The following is an 18195-nucleotide window of genomic DNA, read 5'->3' on the forward strand; positions in this document are numbered from 1 at the left end:
AAGGCACTCAATAGGGACTTTCCTGGTGGCTCAGACAGTAAAGAATTCACCTATGATGCAGGAGACATGGGTTTGATCCCCAGGTCAGGAAGATCCCCTGGAGAAGGGAATGGCAACCCACTCCAGTATTCTTGCCTGAAGAATTCCATGGATAGAGGAGCCTGGCAGGCTGCAGTCCACAGGGTCACAAAGAGTGGGACATGACTGAGTGACTAACACTTTCACTTTTAAGAGCTATCAAATGTTATGTTCCTTAAAGTTCTGAATTTTATTGATTTTGACATCATTATATAAGCTTAGCTTTTTCTGAGATTGCAATTACCATTCAACATATTTCCCAAGTTTACAATCTATAAGGGAAAGGTTTACTTTATAAACTACAATTTCATGAAAGGATGGCTTTCTTTTCCAATGATTAAAATATCAGGAGGATTTAACTATATGAAACTTAGATGAGAAAAATATGTACTGTAATCATACCTCCTAAGTTTGGCCCAGTTTTGATTCTGTCTAACGTGTGTTATTTCTGCTTGCTACAGATTCAACATTTCAAAAGGTAAAACTGTTCAAATTACTAGTATATTACTTAACATAAAAGATTAACTTACAACATTGTCAGCCCAGTCTGCTAGCACTGTTGAGATATAGTTCACAGCATTAAGAATTGCACAGTACCGAAAGCCAAGGGAAGCTCTAGTCTCTTCTTTCATCACCTGAGTTAATCGTATCCTAAAATCATCTACTAAGTCCTTCTGTAACTCCAGGAACTGCAACTTTCTGGAAGCTGTGGGAAGATTTTTATACCTGTCTGTGGAGAAAATTAACAAGACATGTGAAGGTTTATGGGCTTCCCAGCTGGCGCTAGTGGTAAAGAATTCGCCTGCCAATACAGGAGATGTAAGAGACATGGGTTCAGTCCCTGGGTTGGGAAGATCCCCTTGAGGATGGCATAGAAACCCACTCCGGCTTGCCTGGAGAATTCCAAGGACAGAGGAGCCTGGCTGGCTGCAGTCCATAGGGTCGCAAAGAGTTGGACATGACTGAAGCGACTTAGCACACACAGCATGTTAAAGGTTATGGTATAGGGTTTTCCTATTGGCTAGCTTTGATGCCTTTGTCAAAAATCAACCAACCATTCAAGTATGGATCCATTTCTAAACTCCCTAAGGATGTGTGTTTCACAAGTACTGTCAAAACTCATTGATCTATATACTGATGATCTATGCATTTCACTGTATATAAGTTATGCCTCTAACACAATGTTGTAAATCAACTGTGCTTTATTTTAAAAGTTATGCCTCAATTTTTTTAAAGGCATATGAGAAAATCGTATACAAAAATTATTCCACTGCTTCAACAAATGACATTTTTTAAAAAAGGAAGGAGGAACTAGGATAGGTTAAAAGAAACACGTAGCTAAAGATTTATAGGTGAAAAGATGTTTAAAATACTTCAGGAAAAAAGTCTGTATTTTGGGGGGGGGAAATACATAATAGAAAAGCAATAGTTTTAAACCTTAGGAACAGATAACCTAAGGGTTCGTTATGCTGCTTTTATATATATATGAGAAAATTTCCATAATAAAAGATTTTTTAAATCAGTTTTGCTAAATATTTTTGTATTTTAGTGTTTTTCATATTTTTCTTAAAGAATACAGAATTATTTACTGACTGGGCTGGAATGACACCTCTTCAGGTTACCACACAGGCCCAAGAAATGGACAAGACACAGAAGGACCATGGCAGAGACAGCTCAGTAGCCCCTGGAGAACCAGCAGGTCTGCAGTGCCCTAGGGGCAACATGGACAGGAACAGACCAACCAGGGCTGGGCCCGGGCCACCCTCCAGCCAGAACATTCTTGGAACATAGAAGTTCCCGTTACCATTCTGATCTTTGCCTTCTCCAGGGGATCTTCCCGACCCAGGGACTGAACCCAGGTCTCCTGGATTGCAGGCAGACTTTTTACCATCTGAACCACCAGGGAAGCCCCCATTCTTGTCCTTAAAGTTACTTTATTATTTTACTGTTCTACAAACTCTGATATAACAAGGTGAAGAAAATAATATTTAAAATTTGGGTCAATCACCATTTACTGAAGATACTTGAAAAGTTGAAAGACAAGGGAATTCAGGGAAGAAAATTAAATTATTTGTTTTTATGTAACAACTGAGGAATTTTCCCCTCATGTAAACTAATGTTTAAGGTCTTACTTAAATTACAAAAAATCCAAAAGCTAAAATACTGTGCTAGAGTTTGACCAAAACAGAAATTGAATTTGAAGATACTACAATAACCACTATATGGTATTTTGTCAAACTACTTCAAAAATACTGAGTGAAGAATCAGTAGTACTTTTATTTAATTTTTAAAATGTTAGTGAAGTAGAGTTGATTTACAATGTTGTGTTCAATTTCTGCTATATAGCAAAGTGACTCAGTTATACATATATATATTCTTTTTCATATTCTTTCCCATTATGGTTTATCACCTAATGGACTCCATCCCGCCACCATTCCCCTTCCCCCTTGATAACCACAAGTCTGTTAAGAGTCAGTACTTCTAAAAAAAAAAAGTTATATCTTTAAGACTATACTTGCCAGTTATAACCAAGAGTAGTGTCATAAACGTTTCTGCACAGTCTGGGACTTTCATCTCATCCACATCAGTGATGTCCTTATATTGGGATATCCAGGCAGCTTCTGACGAGAGCATTGAGTCCATTTTTTGAAGAGCAACTGGCACACAAGAAAGATCATGTCAAACAAGTAGTTACAGATTGTAATTCCTAATCTTTCAACTCATAATTTCTTAGGAATTATTATTTTTCTATAAAAAAATAAATCTACACCCTCCTACTAGGTGCACTATATGTAACATGCTCTGTTTTAAGGTTAAGTAAGATCTTTTACCTCTGCCCACACCTACCCAGAATCTTCAAAATATCTTCAAAAAAATCTTCACTGACTAGAAAAGCCACATCCAGAATGATTCCATAAGAGCAGAAATACTATATGTAAAATCCATAAAACAGTTAACTCTACTGGGTTAAACTTTTAAAAAAATATTTGTATTTATTTGGCTGTGCCAGGTCTTAGTTGTGGCACTCAGTATCTTTTTAGTTGCAGCCTGCAGCATCTTTAGCTGCAGCAAGGAAACTGAGTTGCAGCATGTGGGATCTGGTTCCCTGAGGAACAAACCTAGTCCCCCTGTATTGGGAGCGCAAGTCTTAGCCACTGGAGCACCAGAAGTCCCTGGCTTGAATATTCTATCCTAGAAATACATAGAGTATAATTCTGGGAAAAACTGAAGCTTGATGGGAAGAAAAGAAGATAATCTCTGAAGGCAACTTGATAAACCTCAACCGAGAAAAACTTAGATGACACTAGTTTCTACCCAGAAATAGAGAAGAATAACACCTTAAATTTTGTATTCACAATAAGAGATACCTCTCCCCAGCCTACGGCCATATGAGCACTTACATTTTCTCTCCACAGTCAACCATCTCTGAAAACAGGTCTCCTCTGATAGAATATGCATACAATTAGCAAAAGTGCTAGGATAGCCATGAACGCTGTGTAGTTCTCTTTCAAACAAAAGCACCTCGTCCACCAAATGACAGAAGAGACTGTCGTCATAGAGCAGACAAGGAATATCAGCAGCTAACTTCTCAAGAATCAGCATCATAAGGCCCCGAGAAAATTCAAGCTAAAAAAACACAGAAGCATAAGGAAATGAAAATGACAGCTTATTCATGGACACCTGCAACTCTGAAACTGAAATGCTTTGGACTGAATCTCTTACCCTTGCGTTTACCAAAGAGCCCACTTTGTCCAATATTGGCTGAATCTTCTCATCCAGAAACTGAGTGTGGTTCCCGATCCACAGAAGAACCTGAGCCAAGTACCATTCAGGCTAAGGAGGAAGATGAACAGTTTGAATTCTTAACTCATTCCAACTAGAAAGTTACAGTTAGTTAAATGTTTGTATACATAAGAGCACAGTTTTGACTCTGAACTTTACATTCACGGAAGGCTTAATAATCAAATGTTTCCCAATGTACTCCCAATAAATTTCAATAATGTGGCTTAAGTCAACTAATGAATTTAAATTACCATAAATATTTAAAATCTAGCACTTTAGAAATATGTAAAAGATAAGTATCACAAAGAATGATGGCCTTTATATAATTTTTTTGGAAATAACTTTCCAAAATAATTTTTAAACATGACTTTCTTCTGTTTTTTCTTTTTTTCAAAAGCTAAATTAAGAAAAATTTGGCTGGTCTGCGTTACAAAAAATATAAAGACTTAAAGAAAAGTAATGTAACTGTGCAGTTTTTTAAATTGTCACTAGAGGTGATTCTATAAACCTTCTATGTTTTGTTGGACAGGAACTCTAAAACATTTTCTGAAAGGTAAAACCCTGCTGTGTGCTAGATGCTGGGAATACAGAAATGAAAAAGGGGCAGTTAATCTCGGGGCCTGCATAGTTCAGGCTTCCTGTCAGAGTACTAGACCACTGGAACTACAATTTAAAAAGCAACCAACAGAACTAACAATTTTCTTACCTCAAATCATTACTGCCTCTCTACAGTTTAGACTTCTTTTGTGTCACTTACCACTTACTAATTGGTTCTACTCTTCTTTCCACCAACACCCCATCCAAGAGAGGGAGACCCAAGAAGTACAAAAGAACAAGCTGAATTTGAGAACCAGAAATTCATTGTTATCCCACTCTTCCCTACATAGACATAACTGCCTATCCCTTGATTCCTTTACAATTCTATAAAGCCTGTAAACTCATTTATATGTTACGTACAATGTCTGCCAAGTAATCAGGCATTTTAAATCATTTAATTCAAAACACTTTCTGTAGGACTCCTCTGCTACTTGCACCGCATCACATGTAGGAAGACTTCAAGGATAAACAGTATCCACCCCCTAGCAACTCCCAAGGTTATAATTCTCAACACATTCAATCAAATTTCACTGAAAACAGTTGTCTGTGATTTTCAGAGCAGATTAAAGAAAAAGTCTCAACGGGATGTCCAATACACTTGGGTGTGGTCCCTCAACTAAAATGCTGGTGATAATTTCCTCAAAGTCATTCCTGTTACTTATCCCCATACTCTCTCTTGTATAGCTACAAATCATTTTATATTTTTTTAAATTCTTATTCTTATTTATTTTTATTTTTTGGCCGTGCTGCATGGCACATGGGATCTTCGTTCCCTGACCAAAGATCAAACCCACGCCCCCTATGGTGGAAGCACAGAGTCCTAACCGTGGACCACCAGGGAAGCCCGACTACAAATCACTGAGCACATCAGCACTTCCATTCAAAAGCTAATGCTCTACTCCCTTTTGACTCTCACTTCTCTTTCTGATGTATTCATAAACCTGAAGGAGCAGTTTGCCCAGTGGAACACATGGGGATCCAGTTGTAAAAAAGTGCCACAGCAAACGCTACAGCACACCCCAGAAGAAACCTGAGGAAGTGCTCAGATGGTGTGTTAATGAGCGCACTGATTCTTAACGACATATCAACACAAGTCCCAAGTTATATCTGTACAGGGCAGTGACGAAACTGGAATTTAGCTCTTTACAGAAAAAAACAGGAATGCGGATAGAATCAGAATTTAACGTAAGCCAGCAAAAGTAGGGACATCCTTAGTATTTTCTATTAATTAAAACCGGGGCAAGAAGCGGCAAAGCACACCTTGCTTATAACGTTAGTCTGCCGGTTCCCTCTGAAGTGATACCTGAACCTCTTCTGAAGGGGAGTCAGCATAATCTGGATGGGCAGGATGACAGAAGGGGACGCGGGAAGAGAGTATTTTTCTGGAAGCTGTTTTGGCTCAGTAAATAATTCATCTCTGACATAGTAAAGTCAAGGAAAAAGAAAAGCATATATGTATAGATATGTATACACACAGAACATTTATCTAGCAGATATATATGATACTGAGAAATTATAGCAGATAATATGTAATCTCACTTTAAATTACATATGACTTAAGTAAAAAGTCCATGAGAAATGTTATTAGAATTAATCTTTCCTAAGATAAAGGATAATAAGTAAGGAAACACATTCGAATAATCATTTTATTAAATTAACACTAAGTTACTAAGGCTTCCTTCCAATTTTGCCCAGTTTTTTGATTGTCCCAAGAGACCTATATGTGATGCAAACTTGGGTCAATCCTGTAGTTCAGAACTCCTCACAGCCCTTCCACCCACATGCAGTTTATTTGGAAGGAGAACAGCACCACTCCCACCCACTACATAACCATACACAGGTAAGTCCAAACCTAGTACTCCTCCCATTTTGCTTCTTGGCCACTTTCAGAAAGCTTTCCTTTCTGGTCCAAATCCACTCTAGAAAAAAGAAATTTTAGTAAGTTTTAACCCCTCAAAAGATACGAGGTTTGTAGTTTCAGAAGCTGACAGAACAGTGTCTCCAGGTTAATGTATATCTCAGGGGCACTGGCTGGTCGACTGATGCCAACAGTTTGAGACTGAGGGGGTGTGATGAATGGCCAGTGAAGCTGTGCTAAAATTTCCTCAAAATCACTGTAACCGAAAAGTGAGAGAAATATTGCTATCAAACACAATGAACATCAAAGAGCCATCTGAAAGCAATTACCATGAAACATGGACAAATTCCTTGCCTTGTAAGCTTGTCCTTGAGAATTTTATGCCAGAATTTAACTGTGGCTCTCATGAAACCCAGAAGATGAGTACAGGAAGATTCCTGAAGCTTGATGTCAAGTCCTGCCATAGACACCAGAGTAGAGGCTGCCTCTGGGACATTATTGGTCATCAGATATTGCTGAATGTTATCACTGAAAGACAAGGAAGAGCAAAGTTGAAAGACACTTTGTTCAGAGTAATTCCAAATGTGGAAAACTGCTTCTTCCTCCTGCTTTACATAAAGCTACAACCAAAAGAAGAGGGAAGCACTAACTTAAAGTGTTTTTTTTTTTTTAACTTGACACCCCAGTCTTTAGGAGCCTGGAGTCCCTCAGCATCCTCCTAAGAGCAGTGGGCTGTGTTCAGGACATCTCCCTCCACCTTTGCCTGCCCAGCTCTCCCAATAGGACAGACTTTTCCTCTGTCACATTCCATCAGGCACCCCTCATTTCTAAGAAATCTGTCTTTTACAGAATCTTAATCCGGGGAGAATGGGGGTGGCATCTGGTAAGTCAACAATGCTAGTCTTCAATCTGTATCTACTTTGCCCAGCTGAACCTGACTATAGGGAACTTAGGGAGGTGGCACCTCAGAATCAAGTCCTTTCAAGTTACTGCCAAGCTGCACATAAAATTTAAGGCAAGCTCTATAGCGACGGTAGCAAAGTCAAATGCCTAGAAAGGCCCAACTGGCAAAGTAAATGAAGAAAAGCAAAGGCGAGCCAAGTAAAAAGCACATACCCCACCCTAAGGCTCTAGCCTAGGGTTGTCACACTGGAATGTAGATCTAATGTGGCCAAATCTTAAACATTTTCAGGAGAAATCAAGATTTCCATGCAAAATCAAACTACTAATCAAGTTCTTTAAAACAAGCCAAATACAACATGTCTTCAGGACTAATTCAGCATATGACTACCATTTTACACACTGGCTCAAAGAACATTTGAAAATGAAATGCTTCTTTTGATAAAAATCACATTCCATATCTTAAGCCAGAATAAGGAACAAAAGTTAACCTTTTCAATAATTAATCTCTGTTCAGAGGTCATCAGGAAATTGGAAGTAAGTGCTCTCTCTCTAGGCGGCCTGTGTGCATTCTACCAAGGCTGGCTGAGGAGCTGGAAGCTGACTACGAGCTGGGTTCCTGCAGCGCATCAGGTCTGCTCCTGGGCGGTCACAGCGCCCTCTGTGGGAACAGGTATGTGCCACCGTCAGCCTGCCCAGCTCCAAGCGCTAGTCCTTCCTCCACACCTTTGTTTTCCACTGGCTCTGCTTTATTTTTGACAGCACTTTGGCCTTCCCCTACTCTCATTCTCTCATTTTTCTTTCTTCCCCTTTTCTAATCATTAAGTTTCCTAACAGATTTTGTCTTTCATAGCTATTTTCATAATTGAAATTATGAAACCAAAACATCTGCCAATGTAAGCAGAAATGTTAATTCAGCTTGTTTGAAAGGCAATACCAGACATAATCAATTAATGATATGTATTCAATTCAAAAAGAAGTACAATAGACCCTTGAACAATATGGGTTTGAACTATAGGAGTCTGCTTATAGAAATAGAAGTCTGGGCTTCCCTTGTGGCTCAGCTGGTAAAGAATCCGCCTGCAATGAGGGAAACCTGGGTTTGATCCCTGGGTTGGGAAGATCCCCTGGAGAAGGGAAAGGCTACCCACTCCCATTTAACCTAGAGAATTCCATGGACTGTATGGTTCATGGGGTCGCAAAGAGTCGGACACGACTGAGCAACTTTCACTTTCTTTCACTTTCAGTCTGCTAATAAGATGTTTGCAGACTTGCCACTGGAGGAGCTCTGGTGCTCCTAACCTCTGCTTTGTTCAAGGGTCTACCTTCTTTTTTTTTTCCTCCCTATTCAAAAGTAGGAGGGCTTGTTATTCGTCTAATAATATACTATGTAGCTCTTCTTAGGTGATATCCACTAAAAAAATATCCACTAAATATCCACTTAGGTGATATACACTAAAAAAAAAAAATTGAATCATAGATAAAGCAATCCATTTCATTAAGTGACCATCTCTAAAAGGTTAAAAGAGGAATATCACTACTCTGATGAGCTGTTTTATTAATATGGCATTATAATTTTCATCGTGTGTGCACAGTACAACTATGGGACTTGAATTTTTTACTTGGATTCCTTTCTTTTAAATGCAAATTAAGCCCCTGGAAAAGTTTATGTTCATTCACAATAAAGGAATCATTATCATAATGCTATTTTCATAACTGGTAAAATCACATTATTATAATCTTTAATTAACTCAATTATTTAATGGCATCCATGTACTCTCTAAGACAGTCTCAAAGGAAAATAATAATTATGAGAACAAAGAGGCTTATTTTACCTTAGTTCTTCAATTTGTGAAATCCATTTAAGGTAAGCAAGATGCCGTTCAATCTCTTCAATTTGGTTAATCATGGCTCCAAGATCTTCCATCCAGGGCTGTGCGGTCAGCAAATGGCTGTTAATGGAACTGAAGAGATGGGTTTCTTGCTCCAGAAATTGATTAAGGAATTGCTTTGATTCTTCTGCCTTTTTTAAGGCACTGTGAATTCTTTTAGGGATTTCTGATGAAACTGTAAGTACCTGACCATACCAAAAATAAAAACAATAAAAAACAGCAACAATCAGGTAAGATTCTCAAAACCTTCTTTATTAGTTACCTTCAAAATGCATGTATGTTCTAAACAAATAAAAATTGTCATTTAAAAGCTTCAGGTTGGATTTCTGCATCCTATACTACCCAGGCCTCAACATAAAATGCTAATGTGGAGGTGTGTAGGGAGGGCCCTGGTAAACAGTATATATCTTTGGGTCTACTATCACAAAGCACTTTCAGAGTGTTCAGTGAGAGAACATTTACCTGCTTTACCCACCAAAGATTTTCCTTCAAAAACAAATGAGACTGTGATTATAAATGTCTGGGTTTCTGTATTTTGCAAAAGTTCGCCAAGTGATTCTGATTTAAGCCCAGGTTAAGAACGAACCATTGACATGCTTGGTAAGATGATATCCAGATAATGCCTTTAGAAATGGTATTTTATTAAATGGATTTTTCTTATAGTAGATAGAAACACATACAAATATCAGGCATCAGTACAATATGATAAGAATATATTAGAGGAATTCCAATTTAATCAACACTAATGAGACACTTATTCTACACCAGGCACTGTGCTAGGGACTGATAGATAAATTAGACACAGCATCTGCCCTTAATATCAGTTGTTACGAAAGAAAGATACAGGCACATCTTCAATAGTGGGATCAGTGCAATAAAAGAGATGCCAGGTGTAATGGTGTACTAAGGTGGTGTTTTCCAGACTTGAATGTGCATAGGAATCACCTAGAGATATAGTTAGAGTGCAAATTCAGACTCAACAGGTCTGAAGTAGGGACTGAAATCCTGCACTTCTTACGGGGTTCCAGCAATTGTACTTGCATGGCTCATGCACAGACCTTTGCAGGCTTGGCAGAAATTTTTAGCAAAGTTTGGAAGGCAAGGGCATTTCAGGCAAAAGAAACCGGTCAGTCATGATCAGAGAATAGCAAAATGGGGAGGAGGGCACAGAATCCAGTTCAAAGAAATGCAGAGAGGTAAGCCGAAATAGGTAGGGGGCATCTTGGGCATTACAAGAATGCCTGGCTTTTTCCAATAAGCAATGGGATGCCATGACGAGTTCTTAATAAAGGAATAATTCACTGGGATTTATGATTTAATATAACCATGTTTATTTTCATATTATTTATGATAAAAACTGGGAATAGCAAAGAGATCAACCAATAAGGGCTTGATTAAATAAATTATGGATAGCCACATTTGAATACCATAAAACCATTAGAAGAGATCTATATGTATTGATATATTAGTTGTATTTACATTACATTATAATGTGTACTGGAGAAGGAAATGGCAACCCACTCCAGGATTCTTGCCTGGTAAATTCCATGGGCAGAGGAGCCTGGCAGACTATATACAGTCCTTGGGGTCACAAAGATTCAGACACAACTGAGCACACAGCACATGATGAGTATACTCCTGATGTCGTTTCAATGAGTTTTAATACTTGCCTGTTCTTCTAACTGCATTTTACTTTCTGTCATCTGTTCTATGAGTTTATCAAGTTTCTTTAAAGATTTAAGGTCATTTCCGACTTCCTTTTCTATAAATGCTGACACACAGGAAGGAAGATCACTATTATCTGTACCTTCACAGACTTGTTCATTTTCAACAAGAGCTGCAATATTTATGTCACCTAAAATGAAAAGAATAACAATTACTCAACACCACTAACTACTATAGAGTTAAAGGAAAGGCAAATGATATATAAGGCAACATGTCTACTTTCAAAAGTTACTAAACACTATATATGGCATTTTGTTTATATACAGTATTTGTATGTATATATATATGTTCACAAAAATACCCAAATGAATATAGTGTATAAATATGAATATATGTATATATATATATACACACTATATCTTATATATTTATATATACAATCAGCCCTCCACGTCCATGGATTCAACCAACTGCATATAAAAAAATAGTCAAAAAAAATCCAGGAAGTTCCAAAAATCAACATAAATTTGCCATGCTCCAATAATTATTTACATAGCATTGACACTGTATTAATATATACACTATTATTATTAGCATTAGGTATTATAAGTAACCTAGAGATAATTTAAGCATACAGAGGATATGTGTAGGCTATATGCAAATACTGTGCCATTTTATATAAAGGACTAGAAAATCCAGGAATTTTAATATATGCAAGGGTTCTGAAAGCAATGCCCCATGGATACCAAGTGATGACTCCATATGCATATATATATATGTTGTTATTTAGTCACTAAGTCATGTCCAACTCTTTGTGACCCTATGGACTGCACCACATCAGGCTTCCCTGTCCCCCATTATCTCCTAGAGTCTGCTCAAATTCATATCCATTGGGTTGGTGATGCCATCCAACCATCTTATCCTATGTCACCCTCTTCTCCTCCTGCCTTCAGTCTTTCCCAGCATCAGAATATTTTCCAATAAATCGGTTCTTCGCATCAGGTGGTCAAAGTATTGGGGCTTCAGCTAATTCAGGTTTGATCTCCTCGCATTCCAAGCGACTCTCAAAGAGTCTTCTTCAGCATCACAAATATTATATATGAGTATATATATGTATATAAATATACTCATAGACAAATACCCAGATGAATATCTATAAAGCAATTTATTGATCAAGGATACTACAAAATGCTTAAGAGATGAGGCAATTCAGAGTGAAGGAAAAATTACTAAATTCTGTCCTAGTAACCAGAAGTTTCAATAGATGTTGGCATGACAATGCAGTTACAAACACATTAAACGTTTCCAGACAACTGTATCTTAAGAATCTATTTTGTTACTGGAGAGGAAAGGTCAAATCTGACAGCTTCGATTAAATTAGTAATATATTTTCAAAATTTGTAAAGAACCAGATGGTATAATCTAGAATAACATTAAAGGAGGACTCTGGTTTTAAAATGTTTAAAAAAAAATGGTATTGAAAGATCTCAAGTATATGAAAAAAATTTGAAAGGGAGACCAGTGAATAAAAACTCCTCCTTTATGTAAAAGAGTTTTAAGTTTCAAATGCAGTTGTACAAAATTGACCATTTCAGACACAGGGAAAAAAGGAAATATGAGAGAAAACATAAATTACCAGGAAAAACTCAAAATGGCTAGCACAACCACTAAATTGTACGATCTGAAGTGAGATTGTTTCCATGGCAAAAAGTCAATGATGTCCTGTATTTCACAAGTCAGTTTTTCACTCTGCAAGACTCTATGCCTTCTTCTACTATTCAGAATATTTAAGGCATAATTAAGCAAGTTACCTTGAATTCTTTGTACAATGAAGATTCAAGTATTTCAGTTTTAAAATTCTAATTTTTAAACAAAACACTGAAGAAAACAAATTTCTAGTTAAACAATTCACTTCAAAGGCATTTATTTTCCTAAATTTGTGGACCAACAACACTACTCCTCTTTTCCAGATGATCTTTAGCTATACCTCTGTGATGGTCTACACCAGGATGGCTTTCTGAACGTGCCCTGAACCTGACAAACTCAAAGGCCCAGAGCAGCTTCTTGGCAAAGAAGGTAGGAGCATCACCACCCACAGCTGATTACCATACCCTTCTCCTCCTCCCACCCCCGTGTGCTAAGAACTGTTTCCCTTTGAAGTGTGTTTCCATGTGTAAGCGTCTCCTTTGGTTCCTTGCAGTTTCCCTCTTCCTGCAGAAGCTTAGGAAACCCAAAGTTTGGGTCAGACTTTATACTGGTAATTTTTCCAGTTTTTCCTGGTAATTTGTGTTTTCTCTCATATTTCCTTTTTTCCCTGTGTCTGAAATGGTCAATTTTGTACAACTGCATTTGAAACTTAAAACTCTTTTACATAAGGAGCAGTTTTTATCCACTGGTCTGTCACGTCACTGTGCAGCCATTAACTTCCCTGATACTAAACACGCTCAACTCTACTGAGTCCACAACGTGAATTATTTCATTTACAGGGTTTAATCTCTCTAGATATAAGTTGTTTCTAGAAATTTAAAAAAGCAAAACCCAAGATAATGTAAAAATTTAGAGGAATAGCCATTGAACTCCAAATGAAAATAAACACTATAAAAGAAGGCCCCAGAGAAAGAGAGAATGGACTTCATGGAAACCAAATATTAGAATAAACCTGAACATACCATGCATTTCTCTACTCCAGATTTGCCTAAAGTATTTGGTCTTCTCTAAACAAACCATTTATGGTTTGTTAAAAGCTTGATTGTATTAGCACATATTTCATTACAAAGACTACGGCAATCTCTTAAAAAGCAAAACCATAAAACAAACAAGGTATGCACATAAGAGATAAACCTGGGGGAACAATACAGAGCCTCCTGGGGAGCACTCCAGGTTGGACTTCACCTCTGTTCTTCCTTGGAGTTAACCTTGTAGAACTGGGTTCTTTACCACAAATAAAGCGTTTTTCTTTTTTTAAGTATATAGTTGCTGCACAGAAAGTTACAGGTGTACAGTATAGTGATTCACAAATTTTAAAGGCTACATTCCATTTATAGTTATAATATATTGGTTATATTCCCCATGTTGTGCAAAATATCCTCATAGCTTTTAAAAAAACTTATTGGCGTATAGTTGATCTACAATGTTGTATTAGTTTCTGCTGTACAGCAAGTGAATCAGTTATATATCCATTCTTTATTTTCCCATATAGGTTATTACTGAGTACTGAGTCAAGTTCCCTGCTATACAGTAGGTCCTTTATTAGTTTTTTTTAAAAATTTATTTATTTATTCATCTTGGCTGCCTCAGGGGTTAGTTGTGGCACATGAGCTTAGTTGCTCTGCAGCATGTGAGATCTTAGTTCCCAGACCAGGGATTAAACATGCGTCCCTTGCATTGCAAGGCACATTCTCAACCACTGGACCACCAGGGAAGTCCCAGTTATCTGTTTTATATATAGTAGTGTGTATGTGTCAATCCAAGTCTCCCTCTTTTCCCTCCCACCACCAACCCCGGGTAACCGTAAGTCTGTTTCTTACATATGTGACTCTACTTCTGTTTTGTAAATAAATTTATTTGTACCATTTTTTTAGATTCCACATGTAAGTGATATAGGATATTTGTCTTTTCCTGTCTGACTTATTTCACTCAGTGCTTATTTTATATGTAATAGTTTGTACCTCTAGATACCCTACCCCTATATTGCCTGTCCACACTTACCTCTCCTCATGGGTAACCACTAGTTTGTTCTCTGTATCTGTGAGTCTGCTTCTCAAAAATAAAGTTTTAAAGAAACAGCAATGAAGGGCAAGAGGTTATAACAGCCTCATTAGAAAACAGCAGCCACTTCTGACAATATGAAAGAATATCTAAATAAAGATATGCTTAAGTGTAAAATGTAACTATCAGCAATTAACATAATATATACCAGTGTTTAACGCTGTGTATATTCCCCTCCCCAGCCCATAAAATTTTTTTTTTCTATTCAATTTATAAGAATTAAATGCTTTTTCCCATGCTATGAGAACCAGTAGCCCACTGGTAGGTAGCAGCAAAACTAATAAAAGTCTATGCCTCAACTTCCCAACTATAAATTCTAACATTTGCCCTGTCTACATTTAAAAGGTTGTAAGTGGGACTAAAATCCATGTTTTCTGACTCTGAACACAATATTCTTACCTTCTTCTCCTTCGGGTATGATCAGAATTGGCTGGACTGCATCAAACTTTATTACTACAGGAATCCATATACTATTATGTACAGGAGTCTCAATGCCATGTCTTTTCATTTATCTTACATAAAACATGTAAGTTTGTGTGATGTATCTGCAGACACAGAGGCAGGACTATGGGCGGAGGGAATGTTTTGTGAACTCTAAGCTTGCTGTAGCTTATAGAGTAAATTCTACCTTCACTTTTTACAAAAAAATTATACTCTTTTGATTTAACCATTTAAATGCACCATAGTACATTCTTATTCAAATAACATCCTTTAAAATGACCCACTGGTAATTTGCGGGGGTGGGGAGGGAGGTGTTAATGTCTCTCCTCTATTTTTTGTAAAGCACACTTTTAATTGCAGAGAAATTGACCAAGCCACCAAAGGAGAGACAAAGATAAAATCTACAGCTCAGTGGCATCAACTTCCCAAGCACATGAATGGGGGAAAGGTGGAAAGGGAAGGGTTTAACTGAATGGTATGAGATCCTCTCAAATCCTTTGCATTTAGGTAAAAGGAGCTGAGTTGTGGCAGCTGTGACTGCCAAGTACTATGAAGCGCTCATAGCTTGCTTTCTGAGACAGACTGTAGCAACAGGCAATGTTAAGGGTAAGTCTAAGTCCTAATGCCAATATGGTAACATGGGCACCCTGTCTGTTACCACTACTCATTCCCAGACTATTTGCCATGGTCAGAAGAACCAAAAACTCTTTGATGGAACAGCTGTTCCATGCTTCCCCCTTCCTCTACCCATAAATTTCACTTCAAAAGCCCTTGATGATTCCCCAAAAGCTTGCCACATTTAGCTCATTAAAGTAAAATGCCAAATGTTCACAGCCCTGGCATGTGCCCCTGCAGGTAGTAAACATTGACCTTTTCCCTTTCCTTGTCCAGTTCAAGATCCAGGAACCAGGTGATCTGTTGTGCTCTTCCCAGATCAATGTTAACTGCAAATTCACTGAAGGTAAAGTACAACTAAACAATTATTTGACTCCTTTAAATGCAACTATGATGATGGTCATCTCTCCTAGATCATTAGCCCCTCCAAATTCCTGATGCTTAACAAGTTGATGATTCATTAAAATAACAGGCAGGCCCCAATTATTCTGAACCCAGTGGAAGGGCAGCACTTAAGTGAAACCACACCAGTCCTTGCACTAGGTAGGGATCAGGAAGTGCTAGTCTCCAAATTACCCCACATTTTACACAATCTTGAAAGTCAAAAATATGTGCATGATGATTAGTATTTATTACTATGCAAGACTGAAGAAAAATGGAGAGGAAGGCGGCAGAGGATGAGATGGTTAGATAGCATCACCGACTCAATGGACATGAATCTGAGCAAACTCAGGGAGATAGCGAAGCATGGAGGATCCTGGCGTGCTGCAGTCCATGGGGTCTCAAAGAGTCGGACACAACTGAACGACTCAACAACTATGCAAGCAGGTTGTACAAAAAGGAAAAAACGATACTTTATCTAAAAGATTAACAGGCTAATAAGATCCTTCTGGATGCAGACCCGAGAACCAAGTTTTGGAGCGATGGCTGGGTGCAAAGTGCTAAGGTGTTTGGAATCTGCTTACTTTTCTCCTTGAGGTTCTTCTTCTGGTCACCATTTTCAGAGCAGCACTAGAAGGAGAACAGGTAAGACAAACACATCAAGACTGACGTGACAGGGGGAACTCACACAGGGCTCTCAGGGGGCATCCAGTGGAGGACAACTTCTCAACTTCCTGGGAGGCCAGAGTCTGGAGGTTCCCAAAGGGCCACGTCCCTGGGGCCACCACTGTCACATCCCCAGAGAGCTGGGGTTACCTTGCCTGGCCTCCAGGGGCACCTCTCCAGAACGATCTAGGTCATATCACCAGGGATCGCCAGAGCTACCGCATTGGGGCCACCTCCCCCGGGAGGTCTGCCACCTTACCAGAGCGGCAAGGGCCATCTCCCCGGGGTCACGGCAACCGCGTCCCCAGGCCGCTAACTCCACCTCACTGAGACACTCTCCCCTGGAGGTCTGTGCCACCTCACTGGGCCACCAGTGTCCCCTCCCCGGGTCACCAGGGCCACCTAACCGGAGTGACGGGTGCCTCGCCGCTCTCGCCGGCAAGGAGCATCCTGCTTCCGCGCGAGTCGTCTGCTACTTGCGCAGCCAGCGTGGCCAATGGACTCTGGCTCCAGCCAGCGATCAGAGATGAGCCTCGGAGACCGTAGCGCCGGACGCCACGGCAACTTCCTGCACCGTCTCTCTGGTTTCTTCCTTTCCTACCAGAGAGGCTCTGCCCGCGCAGCTGCCGGCCGTGTGCAGAGGCGCCCCCTGCCGTCCGGGGGTCGGATCAACCCCTCTGGAAGGAGAAGCGGGGGAGAGGAGGGGCGGGGACGAGGTCTTTCTCAACCTTGGTAAAATCTTCCCCACTGCATTGAGGTCATTAATGATGGAGCTTGAAGTTATCCCTCTCTCCACACCATAAATTCCACTTAAGTCATTTCAACTTATATTTCCGATGATATACCAGATGTTCTGAGAGTGTGTGTGTGGGGGGGGGGGGGCCTTGTCGACTGGCTTTAATGTAATTTGGTTGGATTGTTTAGCTGCGGAATCTCCAGTGTCTTTTATCTTTGGATCCTTCTTTTACCGCAAATCAGATACACCTAGAGGTGACCCTCCAACTTCCTACCTGGTGGGTGCAGATCACATTCCGGGAGCTGAAAGGAGGAAAAGGACTCGGCATCTACTGTACTTCGCCCAGTGCAGAGACCAAAGAAGCCTGTTCTTTGCTAGGGAGGAGGACTAGGATTGCCATCAAGAGTTAAATAGCGAACCCAGGGATTTGACGACTTCAAAACAAACGTGCGAGTGCTACCGTGGAGACTGAAGCAAACAGGGGGAGGGGAAATAAGCAACCCTTAGAGAAAACAGAAAACATTCAACGAGGAGAAAACTTTATTTATATCCTGAGATGCGTGACCCCCATTGCAACCATAAAGCAGTAACAGTCTACTATTTTAAAAGGAGCATTTAGAGACAAAAAATATAATAGTAGAAATGAAAATTTCAGTAAAATAGTTTGAAGATCAATGTTGGGAAATATCCTGGGCGGGGGCGGGGGGGGGGACGTGGGGGGGCGGCGGCGGTGGTGGTGGGAAGCAAAAGGTCAAGTGAGTAAAAAATAGGAAAGAAAAAATAAATTAGAGGACCACTCCAGGGGGGTTAAAATG

General features: G+C 39.2%; 1 protein-coding gene across 3 annotated transcripts in view; it reads right to left on the reverse strand.

The window, feature by feature from the left end:
- Window positions 1–17216, reverse strand: part of RINT1 (RAD50 interactor 1) — a 23333-nt gene extending 6117 nt beyond the window's left edge. Inside the window, exons 1-11 of one of the 3 annotated variants that reach the window (XM_005679120.2) lie at window positions 17052–17216; window positions 16563–16608; window positions 10779–10963; window positions 9052–9293; window positions 6671–6844; window positions 6423–6572; window positions 5719–5875; window positions 3802–3912; window positions 3480–3705; window positions 2598–2735; window positions 609–808 (exon numbers count right to left, since the gene is read on the reverse strand). In XM_005679120.2, the coding sequence (XP_005679177.2) occupies window positions 609–808; window positions 2598–2735; window positions 3480–3705; window positions 3802–3912; window positions 5719–5875; window positions 6423–6572; window positions 6671–6844; window positions 9052–9293; window positions 10779–10963; window positions 16563–16608; window positions 17052–17093 (1671 nt within the window). In that variant the 5' untranslated portion in view covers window positions 17094–17216. Of the gene's footprint in view, window positions 1–608; window positions 809–2597; window positions 2736–3479; window positions 3706–3801; window positions 3913–5718; window positions 5876–6422; window positions 6573–6645; window positions 6845–9051; window positions 9294–10778; window positions 10964–16562; window positions 16609–17051 lie in introns of all 3 variants that reach the window. The other 2 variants (XM_005679119.3, XM_018047242.1) reach the window with 2 other exon arrangements.

The sequence above is a fragment of the Capra hircus genome, chromosome 4 (genome assembly GCF_001704415.2).
Source record: "Capra hircus breed San Clemente chromosome 4, ASM170441v1, whole genome shotgun sequence".
NCBI classification, from domain to species: Eukaryota; Metazoa; Chordata; class Mammalia; order Artiodactyla; family Bovidae; genus Capra; species Capra hircus.